Source organism: Panthera leo, chromosome D3 (genome assembly GCF_018350215.1).
Source record: "Panthera leo isolate Ple1 chromosome D3, P.leo_Ple1_pat1.1, whole genome shotgun sequence".
In the NCBI taxonomy this organism is placed as follows: Eukaryota; Metazoa; Chordata; class Mammalia; order Carnivora; family Felidae; genus Panthera; species Panthera leo.
Window position 1 is genome coordinate 32,448,414 of NC_056690.1, and position 27,029 is coordinate 32,475,442.

Consider the following 27,029-nt stretch of genomic DNA (forward strand, 5'->3'; position numbering starts at 1 on the left):
AGATGGGGGTCGGCAGCGCCTGCGGAGACCCCGGCAGGGCAGGGCGATGGGGAGCGCTGAGGTTGCTGGGTGGCGACCCCGAGGGAGGGGAGCGGCAGGTGGAGGCGGTCAGGCAGGGCTGGGGGCAGCCCGAGGCTTGGTAGTCCGCGCCGTTTGAAAGCAACAGTTGAGAGCCGCAGCCGCAGCCGCCGCCTCGGCTCCCTCCCAGCCCGGCCTGACGCGGCGTCGCGCCCCCCGGGAGCTACGCGAGGCCGGCGGTCGCGCCGGCTCTGCTCAGCCGCGTCTGGCACTCTGGGGCTGGCCGGGGAGCGCCCGAGGCGGGGAGAAGCGCGGTGAGGCGCTGGCCCCAGCATGTCGCTGCCTCCGGAGAAAGCCTCGGAGCTGAAGCAGCTCATCCACCAGCAGCTGAGCAAGGTGAGGGCCGCGGGCGCCGGGCGAGACCGGGCCTCTCCGCCCGCCTTTGGTCCTGAGCGCCCGACCTGGCATCCCGAGGCCCGACCGACGGCGGCGCCTGTTTGCCGGGGACACGAGCGCAGGCTCTGGGGCGCAGAGCACGGCTGGGCCGTCTCCGGGTGTCCAGCCGGGGCCGCTCTCTAGCCTCGCCGAAAGACAACAATGCCGGCAAGTGCTAGTGAGTTTGAGGTGACGGAACGTGGGAGAGTGATAGCACAGCTGTGAGAACGAAGCATTCATCCCGCGGTTTCTGGAGATCAGATCGAGTACAAGTTGTGTTTGGAGCAGGTGTATATTTAGAGGTCTGGAATTGGAATTACTTTAAGGGTGAAACTTGTGTCTTTCAAGTTGAACCAGATTAGCAATTCTTAAAGAAGTCATGAAAGGGAAGTTACTGAAGGACTTGCAACGAAAAGCGTTTGTGATGTTTCGAAGCTCAAGGAGAACATTGTTGAGGTGCTCAACTGAATGCAGTAATCTGAAATAATAAAAGCTACGGTTTATTGTACACTTGCCAGGCTTTCTGCTCAGTGTTCAGCATTTTTTGGCTAAGCCTCACAATATGGTCTTGGCAGGGCATTATTTTTTTCCAGATTCATAAAGGGTGAATAAGTCAACTCAGGGTCACGTCTAATAAGCAGACTTTGAGCTTCTCCAGGTTTGTATTCTTTTGATTATACAACAATTCTCTTTCAAAAGGTCTGCTTTGGTTGAGTCTTATTTGTGGGGAACTGATAACAAAGGTAGCAGATAACCAGCAGAAATTATTCCTAGAATTTGTACTAAAAAAAAAAAAAAAAATCCTAAATTTTTTTTTGGTTTTCTTCCTTTTAAAAATCTTAACCTTTATTCTTATTGAATTCTGGTAACAATTTTACATTTACTATTATCTTGAGAAGCCTTCCTGAATTTTATCTATCTACTCTCCCATCATTTTTTTTTCCTTTGGGTGTTTTAGAAAGAAATTAGCTGATTGGCAATGTTTGATGACTTTGTAGTGTAAATGGTAATTCAAGTTTTCTACGTAGATGGATGTCCATGGCAGAATAAGAGAAATCCTTGCTGAGACAATACGGGAAGAATTGGCACCTGATCAACAACAGTTATCAACTGAAGATTTGATCAAAGCCCTTAGACGTCGGGGAATCATTGATGATGTGATGAAAGAACTTAATTTTGTTACTGTGAGTAATCTTTTAGGGAAAAGATTTTGAGAGTATGTTCTCATGCTTAATGCCACTTATAGGGTCCATATTTGGGGCCTCTTTTTAGGAAAACCACTTTAAAATGAGACAATTTGGGAGTGGCTGGCTGGCTCAGTCGGTAGAGCATGCAACTCTTGTGGTTTGGAGTCTCACATTGGGTATAGAGATTTCTTAAAAAGTAAAATCTTTAAATAAACTTTAAAACATTAAATAAATGAAATAAAATGTTAAAAAAATGAATAAGATCATTTTACCTAATACTATCTTTACTTCAAATATAAGCTAACTCTACCCTTGAAAAGTAGCAAGTAGGATTATGTATCAGTGAGATTGGAGTTACATACCATATTGCTCTCTCTACAGAATTTTCTGTTGTTATTCTCTAGTTCTGTAACTTTAAGTATACATATTTTAGTTAAATTAGGTCACCATAACCTAGTTCTTTTTCACTAGTATTGTTCTATAACGTTTTTGATTAGGCATATTTTTTTAATACATTCTTTTGGAACTCCATTGTCTGTGATTAACAAATTATCAATTTCTTTAAAAAAATGATTGCGTAAGAACCTTCAAATCTCTTCATACAAATAGGTCAGTAATGGGATGATAGTCTCTCAGTGCACAAATTAGTAAGTAGGCCTTTTGAAAATGAGGCAATAATGAGAAACTGTGACCTCAATATCTGGGTATTATAATGTAAAAATTGGATGGACTGCATAATACATCAGGGAATAATTTTTTAATACAGCCTCTTTTTTTGGTTTTTGAGGTTTATTAACCCATTTGTTTAAAAATTGACCCAGTAACAGCTTCTGCTATGTGAATGTCATTTCCTTGTTAAAATTAGTTCATGGTGGAATCATAAGGCAAATGTTAGGTTTAGAAAAAGTTTACCCTTGTTTAAGAATTTGTTTTTAGCATTCTGTGGACATTGGTTGAAGGCTGTTTAATTACTTATCAAACTTTAGGAGTGACCAGTAACACCACCTTTTTTGCAGACTTTTCATTATTTTAATTATGTAATTATTTAATTAGGCTGGGAAAAGTTTCCTTGAGGGGGCTTTATACTATTTACTTAGTTCCATTGTTGCCATTCCCTTGCTTAGTTATATTTTTTGTTTTCTAATTTGTTTTCATTTTTTTCTGCCTTTCTAGGACAGTGTTGATCAAGAACTCCCTTCCTCTCCAAAACAACCTGTTTGTTTCACTGATAGACAATCAACCTTGTTAAAAAAAAGTATGTGTATTTCTTTTTAACATTGATTTCATTTTGGATAGTACTACATATTGATGTGCTGTAGTGTTTGGTATTTGATAGAAAACATTTTTTCTTTCTGGAATGAAATACTAATATTTTTATGATTAATCATCCAAAAAAACTTAGATTCTGTTTTGCATGAAGTGTGTATTATGTCAGAAGATTTAACATGTAGCAGAGTGGAAGCAAAAACAGGATCACCTGTTGCTCATGATTTAATAATGTATTTTATAAACACTGTACAGTCTTTTAATGGTAATTACTTAATAAGTATACTTGCTGAGCTGATATTTGTCTGAGTTTGTGGAGGTGAAGGAGTGTTGGATAAGCAACTAAAAAGTAGATTTCTTAAGCATTGGCTCTGACTCCTTTCTAGCTGGGAGAGAGTAGCCAGCATATAAACTCAGATAAAAATATTTTATTATGTATCTATTCTTCCCTGGTTGCAAATGGTCCTGGTATACAGTAAATGTGTTACTTTTTTTTATTTAGTCTTTGATTTTATTTCTGTCAAGTTATTATTTCCTATTGTCTTGATCACATTCCTTAAGTTATTTGGCAGTTTCCTCATATATATTGCTACACTTTACAGCTAATATTGATCCAACACGGAGGTATCTTTACCTTCAGGTTTTGGGTGGAAAAGCTTTCTTGGAACATCTACAAGAACCTGAGCCTTTACCGGGACAAGTTTGTTCAACCTTTACTTTATGTTTACATTTTCGAAACCAACGTTTTCGTTCTAAACCTGTTCCATGTGCCTGTGAACCAGATTTTCATGATGGCTTTTTACTTGAAGTACACAGAGAAAACTTGGGTAAGAAGCAATAATAACTTGTCATTTAATTGAGTAAATCTTTGTTAGGTTTTATTGCAGAACAACCATAAGACTTTTGCTGTAATGAGAGATTTAAAATGAGTAAATCTCCCTAGGTGTTTTTTTCTCCCCTCTTTTTTATAAAATCTACTTCCACCTGCATTCTTACTTTATTTTCTACTTAGTTTTCCTTGAAGATTATTTTTTTACTGCTTTAATGGTTGCTTCTTTTGTAATAAACACTTAAATGCCTATTCGGTGCATTATACAATACTAGGCAAGTGCTGAGGATATATTGGAGGATGAGTCATGATTCTACTCATTTATAAAAGATGGCTAGATTTATGATGTTATATAACTTTCAAAAATAAAAACGTTTAGATGGGAATCTATAATTCTCATAATTTTAAAGTTATGATAGTTGATTCTTATAATTATTTTACATAGCTTCTGTAAATGTATTTTATGTTTTGGTTAGCAAACTTAGCAAAGTTACAGAATTATACCTTTAGAATTTTAGATTACCTAAGATGGTTAATACACTACGAAAAAAATTTTTTTCCCCTCGTGAAAAATGTTGCCTTAATTAGGCTGTTAATGGCCTCACATGCTGGCTCCAAGGTGCCAATCTTTCAGTTTTGTGTAGATAATACAGTGATTATTTCTGGAGGTTTAGGGATAAAGGTAGTTTAGGGGTTAATGTTGACATATTTGAAGGCTTTTTATTATGGTAGATTTTAGTTAAGTGCTTTTTATTTTTTTTTAAGTTTATCTTATTTATTTTTGAGAGAGAGTGTGTGTGTGCACACAGGGGTGGGGCAGAGAGAAAGGCAGACAGAATCCCAAGCAGGCTCTGTGCTGTGAATGCAGAGCTTGATGTGGGCCGCAAATTCATGAACCGAGAGATCATGACCCAAACTGATATCAAGAGTTGGACGCTCAACTAACTGAGCCACCCAGGCGTCCCTAGTTAAGTACTTTTAAAGAACAGACTTATCTCTTAGGGATGAAAAACTCTGATATGCATTGAGTAACTAGATGACTCATCACAATTATTCTAGTTTTCTCAAAAGTTAGTGACAAATTTGGGATAGTACTTTTTTTATAATTTGTTGCATACTTTCTGAGGCATTACTGAATTATTTCATTTGGTTTTATGTAAGCTTATTATTAGTATTCTTTGCAATAGAACTGTTCTACGTTGACCATAATGGAATATGTAATGTGGTGCATTTGTTTGGTTTATGTTGCCAGGTGATGGAACTAGAATGGCTGATTCAACAACAATGTTATCAATAAGCGATCCAGTTCATATGGTGCTAATCAAAACAGACATATTTGGTGAGACTACTTTAGTAGCATCCTATTTTCTTGAATGGCGATCAGTTTTGGGCTCAGAAAATGGAGTGACCAGTCTTACTGTGGAACTTATGGGTGTAGGTATGATAACTAATCACTGTTACCTTTTTGTAACCAGTTTGTTTGTAAATACACTTTATGTTTTCTGAATGCCTTTATAACCCAAGAAGGAAACATGTAAAAATTTCATTAGAATTACAGTTGGACTCCAGTATTATAGTCTTAGGAAATGTCTTGAAGTGTGCTATGACTATAGAACTTCACAGTCAATCTGACCTTGTCTTAAGGAAAAAAATTTTTATGGGAAATGAATAGAGAAATTTTGATAGCTTTTTTCTCCTCTCCATATCGATCTGATAATATGTAAGGCTGTAAAGAAAATTAAGATATTTCACACACATGCATGTATGCATACGCAAAAATCTTATAGTTCAGCACACTCCAATGTTCAGTGCATCCCCATTAGTACTAGTGTCTTCCTACAGCAGTAATTCAGATGTGGAGTTGATATTCTTCCATCCGATTACATGTGGGAATGTGGGACTCAAAGAGGTGTTAACTTGCTCATTGACAGGATCAGTGAGTGAATAGTACTCTTTGAGGACAGAGGTGGTACCTGTCTTACCATTGTCTCCTTGGACTCTTTCGTACTTCTTGATGTGTAATACATACTGTATTTGCTAATAACAGTGAAAAACAAAATGAAACTGCCAGTATTTTATGCATAACCTGTAAGGGAATTAGTTTGGTATTGAAACTAAGTCACAGAATCAAACCTGGCTTGTGGACAGTATAGCTTTAGTACTTTAGATTTTGGTAAGTCAGACCCAGAATGTGTTTTTCCTTAAATAGAAAGTAGGGGAAAAAAATTTATGTGGGATATTTATTTTCAAAAGAGATACCCATTATTTGTCTTCAAATATAGGCCTAACATGATTATCATAATAATGACCAAGAAACAAGTGATTCACCAGTGAAATAGTAAATAGTTCTGGTATAAAGTGTATTTGTTTTCTGATTCCTTAAATCCAAGCAAGGATTGAAAATTTGTACTCACATGTGATATGAAAAATGGGAAGAAATAAATGGGAATTACTTTGGATGACAAAGAGTATAAATATTTTCTGAGAGAGATTTTAACAGTTGTTTTGACTTTGTTTTTAATGTAAATGTGGTTGGCATACATTTAATGAGATTAAAAATTAAGAATCCCAAATCAATTAGATCCCAAAAGTCCCTTAAAATGTGATTAGGAAGGTCAGAAAATAGGTAATCTTATAATTAGGTAAAGGCCTTTGTGAAAAATAAAAACTAATTTGATCTGGCTCAAATAATATGAATATTAAAGGTGATGTTGAATATTACCTATTTCATGTAAGTGGAAACACAAAATTCTTAAAATTATTTTGGTTGGACTTTGGTTGACTAAGTATACATAGTCTTGAAACCTCTGAAGTTCTAAATATTTATATTTATAGGCACAGAATCAAAAGTTTCTGTGGGAATTTTAAATATAAAACTTGAGATGTACCCACCACTCAATCAAACATTATCTCAAGAAGTAGTGAACACACAGGTAAATAATTCTGAATTTCTTTCTTTGTGTATTTGTTTTCGTAGTTGTATATTTACCTGTTGATCCTAGACAGTGCTTTCTTAGAAAATTATCATTTATTAGTTTTATTTATTTTTTTTTCAACTTTTTTTTTTGTTTGTTTTTTTTAATTTATTTTTGGGACAGAGAGAGACAGAGCATGAACGGGGGAGGGGCAGAGAGAGAGGGAGACACAGAATCGGAAACAGGCTCCAGGCTCCGAGCCATCAGCCCAGAGCCTGACGCGGGGCTCGAACTCACGGACCGCGAGATCGTGACCTGGCTGAAGTCGGACGCTTAACCAACTGCGCCACCCAGGCGCCCCCATTTATTAGTTTTAAGCAAGAGAATGACAATATGATTATTAAAAAATTTTTGTCTTGGGAGAAAAAAGATCACTGACTAATATATGTAGACCAGATTGTAGACAGGGTATGCAGAAACAGGGAAGTCAGGGGCTTCTGGGTGGCTCAGTTGAGTGCCAACTCTTGGTTTTGGCTCAGGTCATCTCATACTTGAGATGGAGCCCCGCGTCGGCTCTACACTGACTTGGAATTCTCTCTCTTTCTCTCTCTACCCCTCCCAGCTGGTACACACACGTGTGTGTATGTGCACATTCACATGCTCTCTCTCAAAGAAAAATTAAACTGGGAAGTCAGGGGCTCTTACAAATGATGACGATGATGGTGGTTTAGATTAGGGTAGTGGTAGAGATGGGGAGCAGTATGTAGAATTGTTACAGTATTTAATTAAGAAGAAATAGAAATTGAAAAAATATATTTTTTAAATTTCAAGCTTGCTTTGGAACGTCAGAAAACTGCAGAGAAAGAACGATTATTTCTTGTATATGCTAAGCAGTGGTGGAGAGAATATTTGCAGATTCGACCCTCACACAACTCCCGGCTGGTTAAGATTTTTGCACAGGTTTGTAAATTGCACTGGGAAAGGTTCACATCTGTATTTGAGATTTACTGTTGTATATGTAAATTTCATATATATGTAAATTTCATGTATGTAAATTTCATATATGTATAAAGTTGAATTTGTAAAATGTATTTATTCCAGACAAATGGAAGTTTATTTGTAAAAATAGAATGCTGATTTTGTGATACTCTCTTTTACTAAGTAGGTGAATAACATAACATAATCTTTGTTTTAATTTGGTTTTCATTTTCAATTCCTTTTTAAAACCTTTTTTAATGTATTTGATTTAAAACAGATGAAAACCCATTTTGTTTAACTTGGAGTGTGTCCCTGACTGATACTTAGTACTAAATGATTAACTACTAGGATACTTTGTGGTATTAGTTTTCATGTGCAGAATTGGGGCTTTGGGCATATATGCTTAGACATATATGTTGTTAGGGTATTTTTTTAAAGACAGTGTTACATATAATAATTCTATTTAGCCAATACATCTGAGCCAGTGACTAGTCATATTTAACTGCATCATTTCAATTATATATCTCTGCCTCTTTTTTCTTGTATCCCATGTCCATTTTCTCTCATTAACAAATCAGCATAAAATTTATGATTAGATCCTTAATTTGTGTAATTCTGAGGAACCATTCAAATGTTTTATATGTATTCAGTGTTTTATAGATGGTTTTATATGAGTATAGTATGGTGTTATTTTGAGTAACATATCTCAAATCCTGTGCATTTGTCTAGCTTTACCCTGGGATGGGCTAAGAGTGGTTCAATTTCTAGATGAGGAGCTTAGGAATGGGAAAGCCTAGTTGATGAGTGGTGGAAATGAGGGAAAAGGTTTCTCACTTTCTGATCGCATTGTCTGTACATTGTTTGGGCAGGTGAGGTGGCAGTGACGTCAGGATGGGGTGGAGAGAAACCAGTCAAAATATAACTGGCTCTTTACTGTCTATTTAGTCTGAGGTGAGATTCATTGCCATGTGGAATCTGGGACCAGAAGAAGACTGGGTGGGTGAGGAAGTGGATCAAAGAAATGACAAATGAAAGAGGAGGAGGAAGAGGTTGAGATATGCAGTTAAGCAAATCAGGGAATGGGGATTTTCATGCAGAAAATATTACTTAAACAAGTTCTCATCTCTTAAAATTCATTGTAAGAATATTTGAACCACGTAGGTCATTAGTTTCATGGTAACCATATGAGACTGTCAATTTGTCAGGCATTGCCACTTTTGTAAAAATAAGCAGTATAAGGGATAAAGGAATGAAGAATCTTTCCTAAGATCAAACAGCAACTCAGTCTTGGAGACTTTATTAAGTTGCACTTTTGCCTAGTGCTTTTTTAGTTTGATGGGACCACCTCTCTCTATATAGAGAGAGTAAATAAACTGTTTATCTTACTGCTATTCCCCAGAAGTGTTTTTTGCTGCTGCTTTCTATATTTGATTAGATAGGAAATTAAGGAGCACCAGTTACTTAAGGCAGTCAATCCAATCACAAAAACTATAGTTTTAAACAAAAGAATATTATTATATAATATAATTAAATTATATTTATATATAACATAATATATAATATTAAATCATACATGGTCTGAAAATGAATTTCCATTGCTTTCAGACACAAGAAGAAATAGTTTATAACAGTACTATCCTTCTGGAGTGATGGAAATGTTCTCTGCTGTCCAGTATGGTAGCCATTGTGCTATTGAGCATGCAGAATGTGGTCGATGCAATAAAGAACTGAATTTTAAATCTTACTTAATTTTAATTAAAATTTAAATAGCCACATAGGGTTGGTGGCATTCTTAGTGGAAATTCTTAATTCTTAGTGGACAGTGCAGGTTTAGAAGCTGAAATATTGAAATTTTCAAGACATTTAGTTTATGGGGACATTTATAGGAAATATTGCTGTAATGAAACATAGGATATATTTGTATTCTAAGCTGCTACTATTGATGATTGATTTAGGGCAAATGCATCCACTTTTTAGGTGCTCATGCCTTCCCTATTAGTGGAGTTGTAAGAATAGGACTAAATGGCTTACTCAGTTAATTACCTTTATCCTAACCAAACATCTGTGGAATCCTCAGAGTCATTACATTTAATAATCATTGTACTTTTTCTCCCTCCCTTGCTTGTTTTGCTACAGTACAATAGTAATTCACTTAATCATAGCTTTTAAATTTTCTAGTGCAAGAAATTTTTAAAAAGTTATAGAAGTTGATCTTTGAGGCCATTAAATTTTAGGAAAATGTTATAAATCACTTGAGGATTGAGATTATCTTTTTAATGTTGAGATTGTGATTTCAGGACTTAATATTCTCATACTACACTAGATTAACAATAATACTGAGTTAATGAGTTAACGTAAAAGAAATCCAAGTAGTTTTCTACTTGTCTCTAAAATTAGAATCATGATTTTCTGTTTTAAAAATGAGTACCTTGTGGGGTGCCTGGGTGGCTCATTTAGTTGAGAGTCAGACTCTTAGTTTTGGCTCAGGTCATGATCTCAGGGTTTGTGGGATTGAGTCCCATGTGGGGCTCTGTGCTGACAGTACAGAGCCTGCTTAGGATTCTCTGTCTCTCTGTCTCCACTCTCTGTGCCCCCCCCACCCCCACGTGCATGCTTGTTCTCTCTCTCAAAATAAATAAACATTAAAAAAAAAATGAGTACCTTGAAATACCCTATGCTTAAATCTCCTTCCTTTTCCTGTCTCTCTTCCTTATTTTCCTTATCTGTCTTTGGTTCTTCATTCTATTTGAGGTTTTGTTTTGTTTCAACTGATCCCTTCATTCTGTCTCTTTCTGATTCCTAAGATAGCATGGGGGAGATGGAGACTTAGAGACTACCATGGATGTGTTTGAGCCAGGCGGTACAGTGGGGTGGGAGAGGACAGGGAAAAAAATCAGTGCCTTTTAGAGTTGAGGACCATACTTGTGAGTGAAATCATAACATTTTGCTCTGTATCATATAAGAATTCATGGACTTTCTCATTATAATTAAATGAAAATGATAGGATTTTTTTTTTTATTGCTAAAGTATGAGATTATATTGGAGAAGTGATGTTTTTGTGGTGTAGAAAAGACATCTATAGTTCCGATAATTCGAACAGATGATGTTTCTGTTGGCTGAGTTAGGTCTTATTTCTGAGGAGCCTTGCCATAATAGAGAGTGCTGTCTTTGAATTTGGAATAGAAAGTAGACCTTTGACTTTGTCATCTCAGTAATCAAGAAGTAAGGGAAATGTGGGCTTTTATAATATTAACTCTAAAAGCATAGTGGTAGACAGTCATCAGAGACTTTTGTATGCACTCTAGCTCTTTAGCTCAACTCCTAGGATATATTCTGTATTTGAAATGTAAGATATTTTTCTAAAACGATTTTCAAAACTCTGCTTTGTTGACTTGGTTAACAAATTATTGTTTCCTGTGGATCTCCAAGTGTAATGGAAACAAACAAAATGAGCTATGATAATTTGTTGTTGTGTCAGTAAATCAGAAAAGCTATTGCTTGAATACATAGTATTAAATTCTGTATGATAATATGAAAGAATAGTTTGGCTTAGAGCCCCTCTCCATCCCCTGCCCACTTGCCTATTCTGTTTTCAGAGGAGTTCTTTTTTTTTTTTTTTTTAGTTTTATTGAAGGATACTTGACACAAATAATTGTATATATTTAAAGTGCATGACATAATGACTTGATATACATATATGTTGTGGAATTACTACCAAAATTAAGATAATGAACATATCCATCACCTCACATAGTTAACTCTTCTTTTGTGCAGTGAGGATGCTCAAGGTCTATTCTCAGCAACGTTCAAGTTTACTGTATTAACTACTCATCATGCTGTACATTAGATCGTCAGAACTTACTCTTCTTGTAACTAAAAATTTGTATCCTTTAGCCTACATCTCCCCTATCCCTCCCTCTTCCCAACCATTCTATTCTCTATTTCTTGAAATGAACCTTTGATTTGTTTTGTTTTGTTTTGTTTTAAGGTTCTACATGTAAGTGACAACCACCATACAAGATTTGTCTTTCTCTGTTTGGCTTATTTCATTTGGCATAATACTCTTCAGATATGTCCATGTTGTCATAAATAGCAGGATCTCCTTTTTTATAGCTGAACGATACTCTGTTGTATATGTAATATCACATTTTCTTTACTAATTCATCCATTAAAGGAAATTTCAGTTGTTTCCATACCTTGGATATTGTGAGTGATGCTGCAATGAACATGGATGTGCAGATATCTCTTTGAGATACTGATTTCAGTTGCTTCAGATATATATCCAGTAGTGAGATTGCTGAATCACGAGAGTTCAAGTTCTTATTGTCACAAGCTTTGGAGTCAGACAGCTCAGGGTTTAAATCCCAGCTCTATTCCGTAACACCTGTAGCTTCAGTTTCTTAATTTATAAAATGAAAACAGTAAGAGATGTTAAGAGGACTAAAAGAAAAATTACATGCACAGCATTCAATAAGTGGTGGTGTCCAGAATTCTTTTATCCCACATTAATATGTTCTAAGAAAGTGTTAAAATTGGGGATGATTAATCTGTCATTACAGTGTTTTCCTCTCTTCCCCCAGGATGAAAATGGGATAAATAGACCAGTCTGTTCCTATATTAAACCGCTTCGAGCTGGGAGGCTTTTGGATACTCCAAGGCAAGCAGCAAGATTTGTTAATGTCCTTGGTTATGAAAGAGCCCCGGTTATTGGAGGAGGAGGTAAACAGGAACAGTGGTGCACTCTGCTGGCCTTTCTCTGTAGAAACAAGGTATCCTACATATGTAATAGAATTGAAAACCAGTACATCTTCGTTATGTGAATTTATTGCATTTGAAAATAATTAACTTAGAAAAATGGATATATTGTCCGTTTGAACTAGTCAGAATCTTTTGTTTTCAATACATAAAGAAAAACCTTGGCATCTTTATTTTCTTGTATAGCTTCTTATTTAGTGTAATATGATTTTTGTGAGGTAGAGACAAGTAGTATAGTGTCAGAAATTAAGATATAGAGGTAAATTAAACAGTGAATTAGAGATGGCGCTGGGATCAGAACAGCGGTCTTTCTAGTACTATTCATGTGTTAAAATCTACTTAGATGATACATTTTTTTAAAAGAGAAAATGGCAGTACAAAGTGAATATGGAAAAAAGTCTTGGATTGCATGGTATTGTGTTTAGTTTCAAATATAAGTATATATTTAAGAATTGTATAGGGGCTTCTGTGTGGCTTAGTCAGTTGAGCGTCTGAGTTCATCTCAGGTCATGATCTCGCAGTTCATGGGTTCAAATCTGACGTTGGGCTCTGTTCTGACAGCATGGAGCCTGGGGCTTGCTTCTGATTCTGTGTCTTCCTCTCTCTCTGCCCCTCCCCCACTCATGCTGTGTGTCTCTCTCTTTCTCTCTCTTTCTCAAAAGTAAACATTACAATTTTTTTTTAAAAAGACACATTGTTGATTTTTATTTTTAAAAATTATGTAAGTTTATTGATGTTAAATGAATTGATTTCAGTAAACTAATTTTATAGATTGTGTGTGATATTTCCTAATCTGTGTTCTAAAAATTTTGATAATATAAAAATAAGAGCATCTTTAGCATTCCAGTTCTACCAAAACAGAAGAAAAGAAATTTCTTTATTGTTTTGAAATAATTTTGTTTAGTTTGATGTTGTATAAATAGTATGAGTATTCATTCACAAGGCAAAGCTTATCCAGTAGAACCTATTTAGAATAGAGATTGATTTGTCAGAAGGATTTTACCTTAAAAACAATTGAAAACTTAAACATTATAAAAAAAAATATTTTTATTTATTCTCAAGCTGTGGTTTCCAAAAGTTGTGTTTATGGATTTTAGCTTTTTAACTTCAAATATAGTAGGAATGGTACATATTTAAAATTATTATGTAAAAAATGCTTTTGCAAAGCAAATAATCATCCCTTTGATTCACTATTATGTTCACCTTAGTTTGTTTAAAGAGAAGGAATATCTTAAAATTAGAATCTTGAAAATTATTGAAAAAGTTATTCTTGCACAAATAGCAGCATTACAAGAGTAAAGGTGCGATTTCACATATAATTCTATTGCTGGTTTTTCATTTCTTCTTGTATTTTTATATTTTTCTCCTGTGTATTTATCATTCTTTCTATAATTATAATTGAGATATAAATAAAATTTTGTGCCCTACTTTATAATTTAACATCATGCTATGAACATTTTTCCATGTGTTGCTATAATTTTTATGATCTCCATTTTAAAATGGTTGTTCGTATAAGGTTTTCTTTAGTTGACATACAAAATCTACTTAACTATTTTGCCATTGTAGGAATTGTTTCTCTTGGCTACAGTAGGCTTGCTTCCAATTTTTTGATGTTCTTGTGAGTAAATTTTTCATTGAATATCTTTGGGATTATTATTTTTCCTTTGAAATTTTTAAACTATAAAATCTCAGTATAGAAATTGGGTGTAAAAGGTTGGATATTATATTTTTCAAAAGTCAATTAATGATTTTAAAATGCTATTGGTTTTAGTATAGTTAATAAAAAAAACAGCAGTGCACGGGCACCTGGGTGGCTCAGTTGGTTGAGCCGCTGACTTCGGCTCAGGTCATGATCTTACAGCTTGTGAGTTCAAGCCCCACGTTAGGCTCTGTGCTGACACTCGGAGCCTGGAGCCTGCTTTGGATTCTGTGTTTCCCTCTCTCTCTCTCTCTGCCCCTCCCCCACTCACACTCTGTCTCTCTCTCTCTCTCTCTCTCTCTCTCTTTCAAAAAATAAATAAACATTAAAAAAAAAATCAGTGCAGAGCCACTAATACAAAATTTGGGGGGAAAGAAATCATCCCCCATGCTAACCCTGAACTTGTTATTTTTGCTTTTGTATATTAATTACCCACAGTCCTACACTTAAATACATATCTTAATATAATTGCATCCTTACTGTTTAATATTTTGATTTTTTTATAGAATATAAGATATATTCTATTTTTGTGGTTTTCATAACATTTTTAAGATTTGAAAGTAATAAAACATTGTCAAAGAAAATTTAGAAAATAGAAGGGAAAATTATATATAATCTACCATAATTATTGCCACTGTTGGCATTTTGTTCTCTCATTTTTCCTAGTATTTATTGCCTTAAGATGATTACATATGGATACTGTAACTCATTGTTTTGAGTATTTTCCCATGTATTTACATTTCTCAGTGTATCATTTGTCATCTTGTCTGTTCATGTCCTTTAGCTAATCATCTTTAAAATGTTGCTGCATTTCTATCTATGTTTTATGAGTTTCTATAAACTTTTGATATGAATGCTCTCTTTTTTAAAAAAAAAATTTTTTTAGTGTTTATTTATTTTAGAGAGACAGAGGGCGAGCAGGGGAGGGACAAAGAGAGAGGGAGACACAGAATCCAAAGTGGGCTTCAGGCTCTGAACTGTCAGCACAGAGCCCAATGTGGGGCTCAGACTTCTGAACCATGAACCATGAGATCATGACCTGAGCTGAAGTCAGACGCTTAACCTGCTGAGCCACCCAGGCAGGCACCCCTGAAAGCCCTCTCTTAAAGTATACATGTTATGACTATCAGGTTTGTGAGCACTGACTGTGTAAAATAATTTAGGGTCTTCTAAAATTAGTATATTTTGTCCCCCCCACCATTGTTTCAGCTTAACACTAGACTTATGATTAAAAGTGAAAAAATTAATATTCCCTTTTATTATAATTTCGTATTTGAATATTTGATGAGGAAACAATGTGAAGGAATAAATACTTAAATTCATTTCATTTTCTAGGGTGACTGTGAAGATCATGCTAATCTTCTGTGCAGTCTTCTTCTTGGATATGGATTAGAAGCCTTTGTGTGTGTTGGGACTAAGGCAAAAGGAATACCTCATGCATGGGTTATGACCTGTGGAACTGATGGAACTGTCACTTTTTGGGAGAGTTTAACGGGACACAGGTTTGTCAACTCAGCTTACAAGGATATTAAAATGAAGATGCATATGTTTTAAATTATAAGTTCTTTGTTTATATTGGTGGTACCCAAAGGCCTATACCGATAATTTTTATTATTGGATCCTTTTTGATGACTATGTAAAAAATTACTATAGTTAAAAAGCTGTTAAATTTGAAGAAAATTCATATACCTAGAATATTCTTTACCAACATGATTTTGGTTAAAAAAAAAAAAAAAAATTACATTTTACTTTCAATTGTGTAATTGGGATACTCTTTTTCTGATGTTTTTCCCCAAGCCTAAAAATAAGCTCAGGTTGTAAATCATGATTTCTTTTGAAAATTTGATGTCACCAACTCCACATTGGTAAATCCACTGTATACTTTTTTTTTAGTTTTTCTGTCATCATATTTTTTAGAGTTCAGTGCTCCCTCCTTGCTAGGATCATTTCTTTCCTTAACTTCCCCATAGCACTTTCAGTTTTCATTATTCCTGTCTGGCTATTCTCAATTTTCCTTTATCTTGTCTTTAAATGTTGGAGTTCTTAAAGGCTCAGCCCTGGGCCATCTTCTTCTTTTTCTGAATTTTTCCCTGGTTGATAATCATTTTGGTTAGTTATGCCTAATAATATGTAGCTAAATTATTTTAATTGTATTATCTGAGATGAATGTTTTTGATCTTAATGATTATACATAGAATATATTCTCATGTTAAAGTAGAGTTGATTAAAAAAATTTTTTTTAATGTTTATTATTTATTTTTGAGAGAAAGAGACAGAGCAGGAGTGGGGAAGGGGCAGAGAGAGAGAGGGACACACAGAATCTGAAGCAAGCTCCAGGCTCTGAGCTGTCAGCACAGAGCCTGATGCGAGGCTGGAACCTACGAACCGTGAAATCATGACCTGAGCCAAAGTCAAATGCTTAGCCAACTGAGCCACCAAGTGCCCCCCGAGTGGAGTTGATTTTTATATCATAGTGTGTGCCATACAATTACTGTAGATAGAGTAAATGTAGAAATATAAGAAAGAAAAACAAATATTAAACTCTAGTCTTGGGAAATAGTTATGGCCTTAAGTGTTCAAATAATTTTCTTTCTCAATAAGATGCTGCCTTCTTAATTTTTAAGTTCTTATTATATAAAATTATGATTTACTTCTTTTAGGTATATCCACAAACCTGTCAATCCTGATGAATCTCCAGTTGCTGAACAGCCCAAGCCATTGTACCCATATCGAACAATTGGTTGTGTTTTCAATCATCAGATGTTCCTGGGAAATTGTCAGCCCTCTGACTCAGTAGAAATATGTGTGTTTGATTTGAATGATGAATCCAAATGGAAACCCATGAGTGAAGAAGCAATCAAATCTGTGTGTGCCCCAGGAGCTACAACATCCCTTCCTCCCTTTCCCCCTCTATGTGCATCTACAATTGATGCTTCCGTAACAAGTAATGAAATAGAAATGCAGCTAAGGCTACTAGTGTCAGAACACAGAAAGGTAATTAATACTGAACTTAGTAGTTTCATGCATTTTTTGTCAGTTGTTTATGTATTTAACAATTTTGGGAGGGGTGCAGGTGGGATAGTACAGTCACTTTTATACCTGAACAAAGCAAATTTAACAAAGCAAAGGGCAGCAGAGTTCCTGCCCTTAAGAAGCTTATAGTTTTGAGAGTCAAGAGAGTTAAGTTCTGAGACTCAGAAATTTCCAAATATACCAATACTTGTACTGTTTTTTCTTTTTAAGTTTATTTTGAGAGAGATGGAATCCCAAGCAGGCTCCATGCTGTCAGTGCACAGCCCTGATGCTGGACTTTATCTCAGGAACCGTGAGACCGAGAGTTCTTGACCTGAGCTGAAATCAAGTCACTTAACCGACTGAGCCACCTAGCACTCCACCAATACTTTTAAAATTTATTATTTCCTTCTAGAAATAAAGAGTGGAGAACTAGTTCAGATTTTGTTAAATACTACTGTTTTTATTTCTTTTTTGTGAAGTACTTATTCGTATTATTCTCTATTGAAAATATTGGGTTATAATTTTTTATTTTCATTTTTTCCAGGTTAGTTTTGTTTGTTTTTTTTCTTCCTATTACACTAACTTAGGTAGATGTAAAATTACATCCTTCTAGCTTTAATTTGCATTTTCCTGATTACTTATGAGGTCAAACCTCTTTATTAGCCATTTTGATTTCTTTTGTAAAGTACATTAAAGAAGACATAAAAAGCATTAATCATAAAAGATTAGTGTATTTTAAGAATTTTTGTTCATTAAAATAAACCAGTCAGAGGCTGAAAAGAGCAGTACTGGAATGGGAAAAGTTATTTGCAACACATATAACTGATAAAGGACTAGAATCTCAGAAAATTTATTTCTAATTCACCTTTTGATGAATCCTGTTTTCTGTGTTTCTTGAGGCCATCAAAGACAAACTGATAGATATGTGTTCTGGGCTCCAGTTACTATTAGCTTTGGCCTCTAAAATCTGCCATACTTACTTGCTAATTCATCAAAGCATTTAAAAGTATTTTGGAAAATATTTAGTCTGGCATTTGTAGTTCTCAGCAATAGGTTGCTCAAGGATCTAGTTCACTATACCGCTGGGAATGAGAGCCCCTCATTACTGCCCCTTTCCCTCCATCACTCATACTGCCTTTTAATTTTCTTAGGTTTTGTTTACAAACAAAACCAGTATTTTATTACATTATAAGAATTTGAATAGAGAAAGAAAACAGGGGTGCCTGAGTGGCTTGGTTGGTTAAGCGTCTGACTCTTGATCTCAGCTCAGGTCACGATCTCACAGTTCACCACCCACCTCGGGCTCTGTACTGACAGTGCAGAGCCTGCTTGGGATTCTGTCTGTTCCTCTCTCAGTCCCTTCCCTGCTTGCATGGTCTCTATCTCAAAATAAGTAAGCTTAAAAAAATTATTCTTTGTTATTATTTTCTTTAAGTTTATTTGATTTATTTTGAGAGAGAGCGCATGCACGTGAGCAGGGGAGAGGCAGAGAGAGGTAAAGAGAGAATCCCAAGCAGTCTCTGCACAGACAGCCCTGACCCAGGGCTCGATCCCACAACTTTGGGATCACGACCTGAGCCGAAACCAAGAATCAGACACTTAGCCAACTGAGCCATCCAGGCACCCCCTCCAAAAAGTTTAAAAAATTAAAAAAAAAAAAACAAAAAACTGAGCTAGATACCAGTGTTGATCACTAAGTTAGTAGTGCCTGTAAATCAGCAAGTGAGATTTGCTTTTGCTGCTGGAAATAGATGGATGATACTGGACCTTTGAGTCACTTGGAACCAGTAAAAACCTTGAATGCAAAATCAAGAAATGCTAGAGATTTATTATATCAAAATATTTAGAATTTTGAGAAGTTTTTTATGTTTATAACAGTGTTTTTAAAATGTCATGTGTCTGAATATCTGTAGTTTCTCTGATGTATATAAATGAAATCATAATTGCCTTCAACATTCCATAGAAACATGTTTTAAACTCCCTGAGGGCCTATAGCATGTCTTTTTCATCTTTTTATTTCTTTACAGTATAAAAGTTAGTGTTTTTTTTAAGAGTTAATGCTCAATTAATACTTGAGTTTATACGTGCAATTCATTTGTTGATTTTTCTCCCCTACTACAGTTAAATTTATGTTGGAGCTCTCAAATTAAGCAGATTCAATCGTATTATTTAAAGTCAAATAAAATGTGATCTCAAAATTCAGTGATACCATGTTTTTCATAGTAGGACTATTCCACATGGTCTTTTCTAGTGGATATTAAGGAAGTATAGGATTTTGGAGCCTTTACTAAGACTATTGTATTGAAAATTTTTTGTTGGGGGTACCTGGGGAGCTCAGTCAGTTAAGCGTATCTGACTCTTGATTTCACCTCAGGTCATGATCTCGTGGTTGTGAGATTGAGCCCCTTGTCAGGCTCTGCGCTGACAGCATGGATCCTGCTTGAGATTCTCTCTCTGCCCTGTCTCTCTCTCTCTCTCTCTGTCTCTCTCTCTCTGTCTCTCTCTCTCTCTCTCTCTCTCAAAATAAATAAACTTAAAAAACATTTTTTTCCTCTAAGAAGTAAAACCAGATGCCTATAGTTCCTTTTATTTTTTATTTGCATGTGTCTTTATAATAGTTACTAGAAAGTTTAAAAAATTATGACAGGTTTTAAGAATTTTCTCTTGGCATATGTTAAAATAGTCAACAATTAACAATTGGTTTCTAAAATAGTGTATTTCACCTTTTCTTTTTTTCTTTTGTCTTTTGATTGCTATAGGATCTTGGTCTCACCACTGTTTGGGAAGACCAGCTTTCCTATCTCTTATCACCAGCTTTGGCTTCTTATGAATTTGAGCGTACAACAAGTATATCTGCGGGCAATGAAGAATTTCAAGATGCCATAAGGAGGGCTGTACCTGATGGTCACACATTTAAAGGGTTCCCAATACATTTTGTATATAGAAATGCAAGGCGTGCATTTGCCACATGTCTTCGGTGAATGAATTTTCGAATTCATAAATGTTATTATTGGCTTAGCAGTTTCAGCAATCTGTTAGTCTGGTTTTTTAGGAATGATTTTAGAATCACATAATGAAATTCTATAATGATTTCTTTTCCTTGCCACAGATTGTGAGTCTGAAATGTAGCTCTAGGTAGTTGGATAATTTTCCCATTGATTTTGGTGCAATATTAGTTGAAGATTTCTGATCTTTTCTAGTGTAATTTTTTAAATTTATACACTGTGAGGAAATGTTCTATAATTCGGATAGCTTAACCAAAATTACAGGGCTGTTGGTAGCAGAGACAGGATTTTTAAAAATTATTTTAAATGCTGACTTACTTGGAAAAAAGTAAAACCTATGTTCACTTCTTAATTGAATAAATCTTCTTTCTTCTGTAGGTCTCCTTTCTGTGAAGAAATAATCTGTTGCCGTGGAGACCAGGTGCGACTGGCAGTTCGTGTCCGAGTGTTTACTTACCCTGAATCTGCATGTGCTGTTTGGATCATGTTTGCTTGTAAATATCGCTCAGTATTATAGGACTAACATTTCTGTAAGAATATACCTGTGTTTTATTGGAATTTTACACATTGTACATTACTAGCTGTTTAGAGGTTCATTATTTTAAAAATCACATTCTGGCTTGGATGTCATATTTTACTATTGTATATACCTGACTGAAAATGTTTGAAAAAAATCATGTATGTATTTAAAAATTAAGAATGAAAAACTTGTATAAATCTGAGTGGAATTTAGTATAAATTAAGTGTTTATTTTATTTTAATAAATGCTACTTTGTTTACAGGTATTCAGTAGTTTAAATATGAATATAAAATTTACCCAGTTTTCTTTGCATTAACAGGCAATCAGAGAGATATTTATTTGTCTGAGGGTTTGAGCCATAGTAAAGTCAATATGGAACATTATTTTTCATAGCTTAAATGGGATTATTTTATATAAATAGAAATTAACCTCACAACAGATTTATTTATTAGGTGAAAATACATCTTGATGAATTATCACTTCAGTGGTTTACCCATGGCTATAGGGATATTTGTGACTTTCCAGGGATTTATGGGAGGACTTTGATGCAAGAGCAGGAAAAACTAATACCCGAAAACATAAATATTAATAATAAAAAAAAACTCACAGAAAAGTACATGAATAATTTATAAGTATTTGATTGAATCATCATAAAAATGAATTGAGTATTTTAGAAAAAATTTATCATACTCTTTTTTTATGATACTGATAAAGTATTTTCTATAATTAATTTTTTTTAATTTATTTTTTTAAGAGACAGAGTGCAAGCAGGGGAGGGGCAGAGAGAGGGAGGGCAGAGAACAAGCAGGCTCCAGGCTCTGAGTTGTTAGCACAGAGCCCGACGCAGGGCTCAAACTCATGATCTCTGAGATCATGACCTGAGCCAAAGTCGGACACTTAACCAACTGAGCCACCCAGGTGCCCTTGTTTTCTATAATTAATATTTGCAGTCTGTTGCTGATTTTCTGTAGTCAAAGGATCCATTATTAGCCTCTTCATGGATTCCATCTTATGAACCCACATTTGTTTTTCTTTCTTCCCTTTTTTCATTGTGATAAAAACATCAGTGTATATGTAACTACTCTAAATGGGAGAATCATTATGTGAGGCCACTGAAAAATAAGCATATGTAAGGGACTTCCTTCTGATACTTGTTTTAAAATCGAGCAAGCCTTTTTTTATATATAAGTTTTTTTTAATGTTTATTTATTTTTGAGAGATAGAGACAGTGCAAGCAGGGGAGGGGCAGAGAGAGAGGGAGACACAGGATCCAAAGCAGGCTCTAGGCTCTGAGCTGTCAGCACAGAGCCCAACGTGGGGCTTGAACTCATCAACTGCAAGATCATGATCTGAACCGAAGTTAGATGCTTAACTGAGCCACCCAGGTGCCCCTAAAATTGAGCAAGGTTTTAAGAGAGCAACAGTGAACATTAAAAAAGCTATAGCAGTTTCACTTTTTGTAATAAACTGCATGATGTGGTAGCTATGACTGTCCATTCAGCACCTCTGTGCACAGTTCTTGATTCAGTTGCTTTATCCATTGGTCTTCTTAAGAAAGCACCTGTGCAAGTTTTTCTTTTCATCACTTTACCTCACCATTGCAAATAAAATGATTTAATGTTTTTTAAAAAAATTAAAATCTAGAGATAGCCTAAAATTTACCTTTTATTTTTATATATGGTATTTATGATTTAGCTTGCTTAAAAAGTCTGAAAATATCCCTCTTCTCAATTTTCTTTGAAAACAATAATCAGATATTTCTTGTGAGACTGACATGACTTTAGAGAATTAGAAAAATAAGAATTAAGACTTTTTTATTCTGTTGTCAAAATTACTCATAAAGCTATCAATAGAGAAAATCGCTTGTAATTTTCACCTTTTGGAACAAACTATTTATGAGGCACATACTAAGAGGCAGACTATGTTAGGATGAAGGCTATATTATCATTGAGGCTGGGCTTCCTGCCTTACTGTACCAGAGTAACACATGTATCCATAATGCACCTTTGGTATAAATTCTGAAATAAATTTCCTTTTTATGCACTTTAATAGAGGCTGGCATTAATAATTTTCTGTAAAGGTGGTTTATTTCAAAAGATTATTTCAGTGCATTTATCACTAGAATTCTACTCTTATTACTAACAATTTTTCTTTTTAAAAATTAAATATATCTTGTCTATTTAGCTGTCATAAAGGTTGTTTTCCTATTAAAAATGTAACATTTTTTATATAATGTCTTTAATATGTTCTTTTAGACAATATGTATGCTAGTACAGTTCCCTATACATATATATGTGTGTGTGTGTATAATACATAGGTGTATTTATTTAGTAGAAGATTATCAGAAACCTAGAAAGTTCATTACTCTAGCATGAACCTGTTGAATAAAAGTTATTAAATTTAGTTCCAACCAAGTGAACACTCCAAGTGCTGTTAAATTTTTTTCTTGTATTGAGGTATACATTTTTTGATATCTGCAAAAACACATTGACAACCTGGCAGTTCTGGAAAGTACACGTATTTGAAACCCAGTTTTCTACTTTTTAACAAAGACAAGGTTTGAACCAAAAAAAGTAGCCTTTATATTTGAAAAGACTGTTGCTATTAAAGTACTATTCTATACCATATAGCTGACCATCAGAATACATTAGTTACAAACCATCGATTGTTTAAACTAACCCATTTATACTTCTGATTTCATGCTGTACTAAACAGGAACATAGTTAAGGTTAGACTACAGTTCAGATAATAATTTCATACTTTCTATTTAATGGAGATAAGTACAGGAATTAGATGATCTGTTTTTTTAACATGCTTTTTTTTTTTTAATATTTATTTTTTGAGGGACACAGAGTGTGAGTGGGGGAGGGGCAGAGAGAGAGAGAGAGAGAGAGAGAGAGAGAGAGAGAGAGAGAGAGAAGGAGCCACAGAATCTGAAGCAGGCTCCAGGCTCCGAGCTGTCAGCACAGAGCCTGATGCAGGGCTCGAACTCAAGCAGTGAGATCATGGCCTGAGCTGAAGTCAGACGCTTAACTGACTGAGCCACCCAGGCGCCCCTTTTTTAACGTGCTCTTAACTTTTAAGCCAATGAAAAAGTAGCATTGTTTTCAAGCTGTTGGCAGTTGAAAAATAATTTGAGATTAGCCAAAGCCTTTATAAAATATTAAAAACAAAATAGTCAAACATATAAACTGGAAGCCATCTAATTTTGAAGAACCTATTGTTTATTGTTTATAGCATATTCTATATTGTTTGTAGCATATTCTACATTTAAAACACAAGTTCACTTACAGTCATCAATGCATTTAAGTGTGGGTATTAAATGTTTAATATTTTCTTCTGAGATTTGGTTGGCATAGTCCTTGTAATTACATTGGACCTTTATTTGGTTTGTGAATTCACTACATGACACCAGTGTTGAAATAGTCATGGATACTAGAAGGGAAGGTAGAGGAGGTTATTAGCTGGTTGTTAGTTCACATATACTCTCAGGAAAGATTTCTTTCTCTGATTCTATGGAATTTAGACTTGTACTAATACTCCAAAAACAGATGTTTCCTAGTGTTTTTGAAGGTAGCTATTTTTTTTTTTTTTGGGGGTTTTGCATCTATACAGTTTTAACTACCATTATACTTATGCTATTTTTACATGTGATTTAATATTTCACGGTTTTGAATTACAGGATTTTGGACTTGAACAGAATCTTAGGTCTTCTAGTCCACTTAATTTATATAGTAATGAAATGGAGATCTAGAGAAGTGAAGTTCCCTGTCTAAAGATAATATTTCTAATAGATCAATTCTAGAGCCAAGTTCTGACTTTGAGTTTGCTTCTTTTTGCTATATCTCTGTACAATGTGAGTTTTTTTTCCTCTGGGGATGGCATTTCTGGATATGACCAAGTAACCCACATAGTATGGAAAATTTTCATTTTAGTGGTTCTACCCAAGACAGGGACATGGAAGGCACCAGTCTTTATGATACTTATCACATAACCTATAAAAAATTGCGGTGATATTTGGGGTATCAGGTCAGTGACAGATGAGGCCAGAATTGCCCTTCAGGGAGTCTGGCCTAGGGAAGCTGAAGCCCTTAGAGGGGCAGTGAGCTGCTTGAGATTCCTTGTGGTGTAGAATTCAACTATTTGTATACTTAAGAGATTCAGTAAACTGATATATAAGAGTAGTGCCCACTAACATGCATCTAGAAAATATTTCAGTCCTATTCAGTCTGTTTTAATTCTGAAATCCATTTATTTACAAATTAGTTGTTTAACTGGCTACTTGTTACTGAACTTTTACAAAATCTTTTCCTTGTACAAAGTGTCCAGTGAGGGAATGGGAGCAATGGTAGTACAAAACTGTAAGATGATTGTCAGAAGTTAAATCTATTTGGTTTGAACATAAGCAAACAGATTTTATCACTAATTTTTAACAGCTTTATTAATATAATTTGCCTACTATACAATTAACCATTTTAAAGTATGTAATTCAAAAAAAGTATATAGTTCAGGGTTTGCATACAGTCAGAGAGATGTGCAACCATCATCAATCAATTTTAGAACATTTTACCACCTCAAAAAGAAACACTGTACCCTTTAACTATTACTCTATCTCCCCTCTTTGCCTCCTAGCCATAAACAACCAGTAATCTACTTTCTATGTAGATTTCCCTATTCTGGATTTTCTTATGAATGGAATCATATATGGTCTTTTGTGACTGGCTTCTTTCACTTAGCATAATGTATAAGATTTATCCATGTTGTAGCATGTATCATTATGTCATTCCTTTTTTGGGCAAATTTTCCCTTGCATAGTTACATCATATTTGTGTATCTATTTGTCAATCAATAGACATTTTGGTGGTTTCCATCTTTTGGCTAAATAATGCTGCTATAAACATTCATGTCCAGGGTTTTGTGTGGGCATGTGTCTTCATTTCTTTTGAGTATATATATATACCTATGAGAGGAATTGCTGGGTTAATATAATAATTAACATTTTAGTGAAATGCCAAATAGATTTCCAAAGCAACTGCACCACTTTCCAATCCCACCAGCAGTGGATGAAGGTTCTGATTTCTTCACATTCTTGCCAACACCTTGTTATTACCTGACTTTCTGATTCTAGTCATCCTAGGGTGTGTGAAGTGGTATCTCCCTGTGGTTTTTATTTACGTTTCCCTGATCTCTAATGATGCTGAGCATTTTTTTTTTCACGTGTTTGTTGGCCATTTGTATATCTTCCCTGAAGAAATGTCTATTTAGATCCATTGCCCATTTTTAAGTAGGGTTGTCTTTTTATTATTGAGTTGTAAGCGTCTTTTATATATTTTAAATACAAGTCTCCTATCAGATAGTATGATTTGTCTATGTTTTCTTCCATTCTATGGGTTGTCTTCTTGATTGTATCTTTGAAGTACTAAAGTTATTAATTTGACAAAGGCCAATTTATCTGTTTTGTTGTTGTTGCTCTTGCTTTTATTGTCATATCTAAGAATCCATTGCCAAATCTAAGATGATGAAGATTTACCCGTTTTCTTCTAAGAGTTTTATGGTGTTAGCTCTTAGGTCTTTGATCCCTTTTCAGTGAAGTTTTGTGTATGTTGTCAGGTAACATTCTTCATTCTTTTGCATATAAATATTGAGGTATTTCATCACCGTTTGTTGAAAAGACTATTGTATCCCCATTGAATGATCTTGACAACCTTGTTAGTTGACAAAAGATGTAGGAATAGAGAGTCATGATTCTCTATTGTTATTGTGCCACTCTTTTTATTGTTCCTCTAACACATTTTGATCATCTATCATTGCTTTGTTGTATGTTTTGAAATTGGGAAGTATGAGGGGTGCCTGGCTGGCTCAGTTGGTGGAGCATGTGACTCTTGATCTTGGGGTTGTGACTTCAAGCCCCATGTTGGGTGTAGCGCTTAATTCAAAAGAAAATGAGTGCATGGGTGGCTTAGTCGGTTAAGCGTCCGACTTCGGCTCAGGGCATGATCTGACGGTTCATGTGTTTGAGCCCTGTGTCGAGCTCTGTGTTGACAGCTCAGAGCCTGGATCCTGCTTCAGATTCTGTGTCTCCCTCTCTCTCTCTTGCCCCTCTCCCACTCACACTCTGTCTCTCTCTCAAAAATAAAAACATAAAAAAAAATTTTTTTTAAAGAAAATGAATTTGGAAAGTGTGAGAGTCCTCCACTTTGTTCTTTTTCAAGATTGTTTTGGCTATTCTGAGTCCCTTGCAATTCCATATGAATTTTGGAATCAGCTTGTCAGTTTCTATAAAACAACCAGAAGTTTGTTTGTTTCAGGAGTAGAATTCAGTGATTCATCCATCACTTACATACAACACCCAATGCTTATCATAAGTGCCCTCCTTAGTGCTCATCACTCATCTAGCCCATCTCCCT

General features: G+C 35.1%; 1 protein-coding gene across 6 annotated transcripts in view; it reads left to right on the plus strand.

Moving 5' to 3' along the window:
* Positions 1-116: 116 nt before the first annotated feature.
* Positions 117-27,029, plus strand: part of CEP76 (centrosomal protein 76) — a 35,030-nt gene continuing 8,117 nt past the window's right edge. For 2 of the 6 annotated variants that reach the window (XR_006195036.1, XM_042909585.1), the window contains exons 1-12: positions 117-414; positions 1,482-1,637; positions 2,814-2,895; positions 3,509-3,733; positions 4,988-5,173; positions 6,571-6,668; positions 7,482-7,610; positions 12,209-12,397; positions 15,418-15,584; positions 16,743-17,076; positions 19,857-20,074; positions 20,481-20,523. Coding sequence is in view for 5 of the 6 variants with exons in the window: in XM_042909585.1 (XP_042765519.1) it covers positions 352-414; positions 1,482-1,637; positions 2,814-2,895; positions 3,509-3,733; positions 4,988-5,173; positions 6,571-6,668; positions 7,482-7,610; positions 12,209-12,397; positions 15,418-15,584; positions 16,743-17,076; positions 19,857-20,074; positions 20,481-20,523 (1,890 nt within the window). In the remaining variant the exon portion in view is untranslated. The other 4 variants (XM_042909584.1, XM_042909583.1, XM_042909586.1 and 1 more) reach the window with 4 other exon arrangements.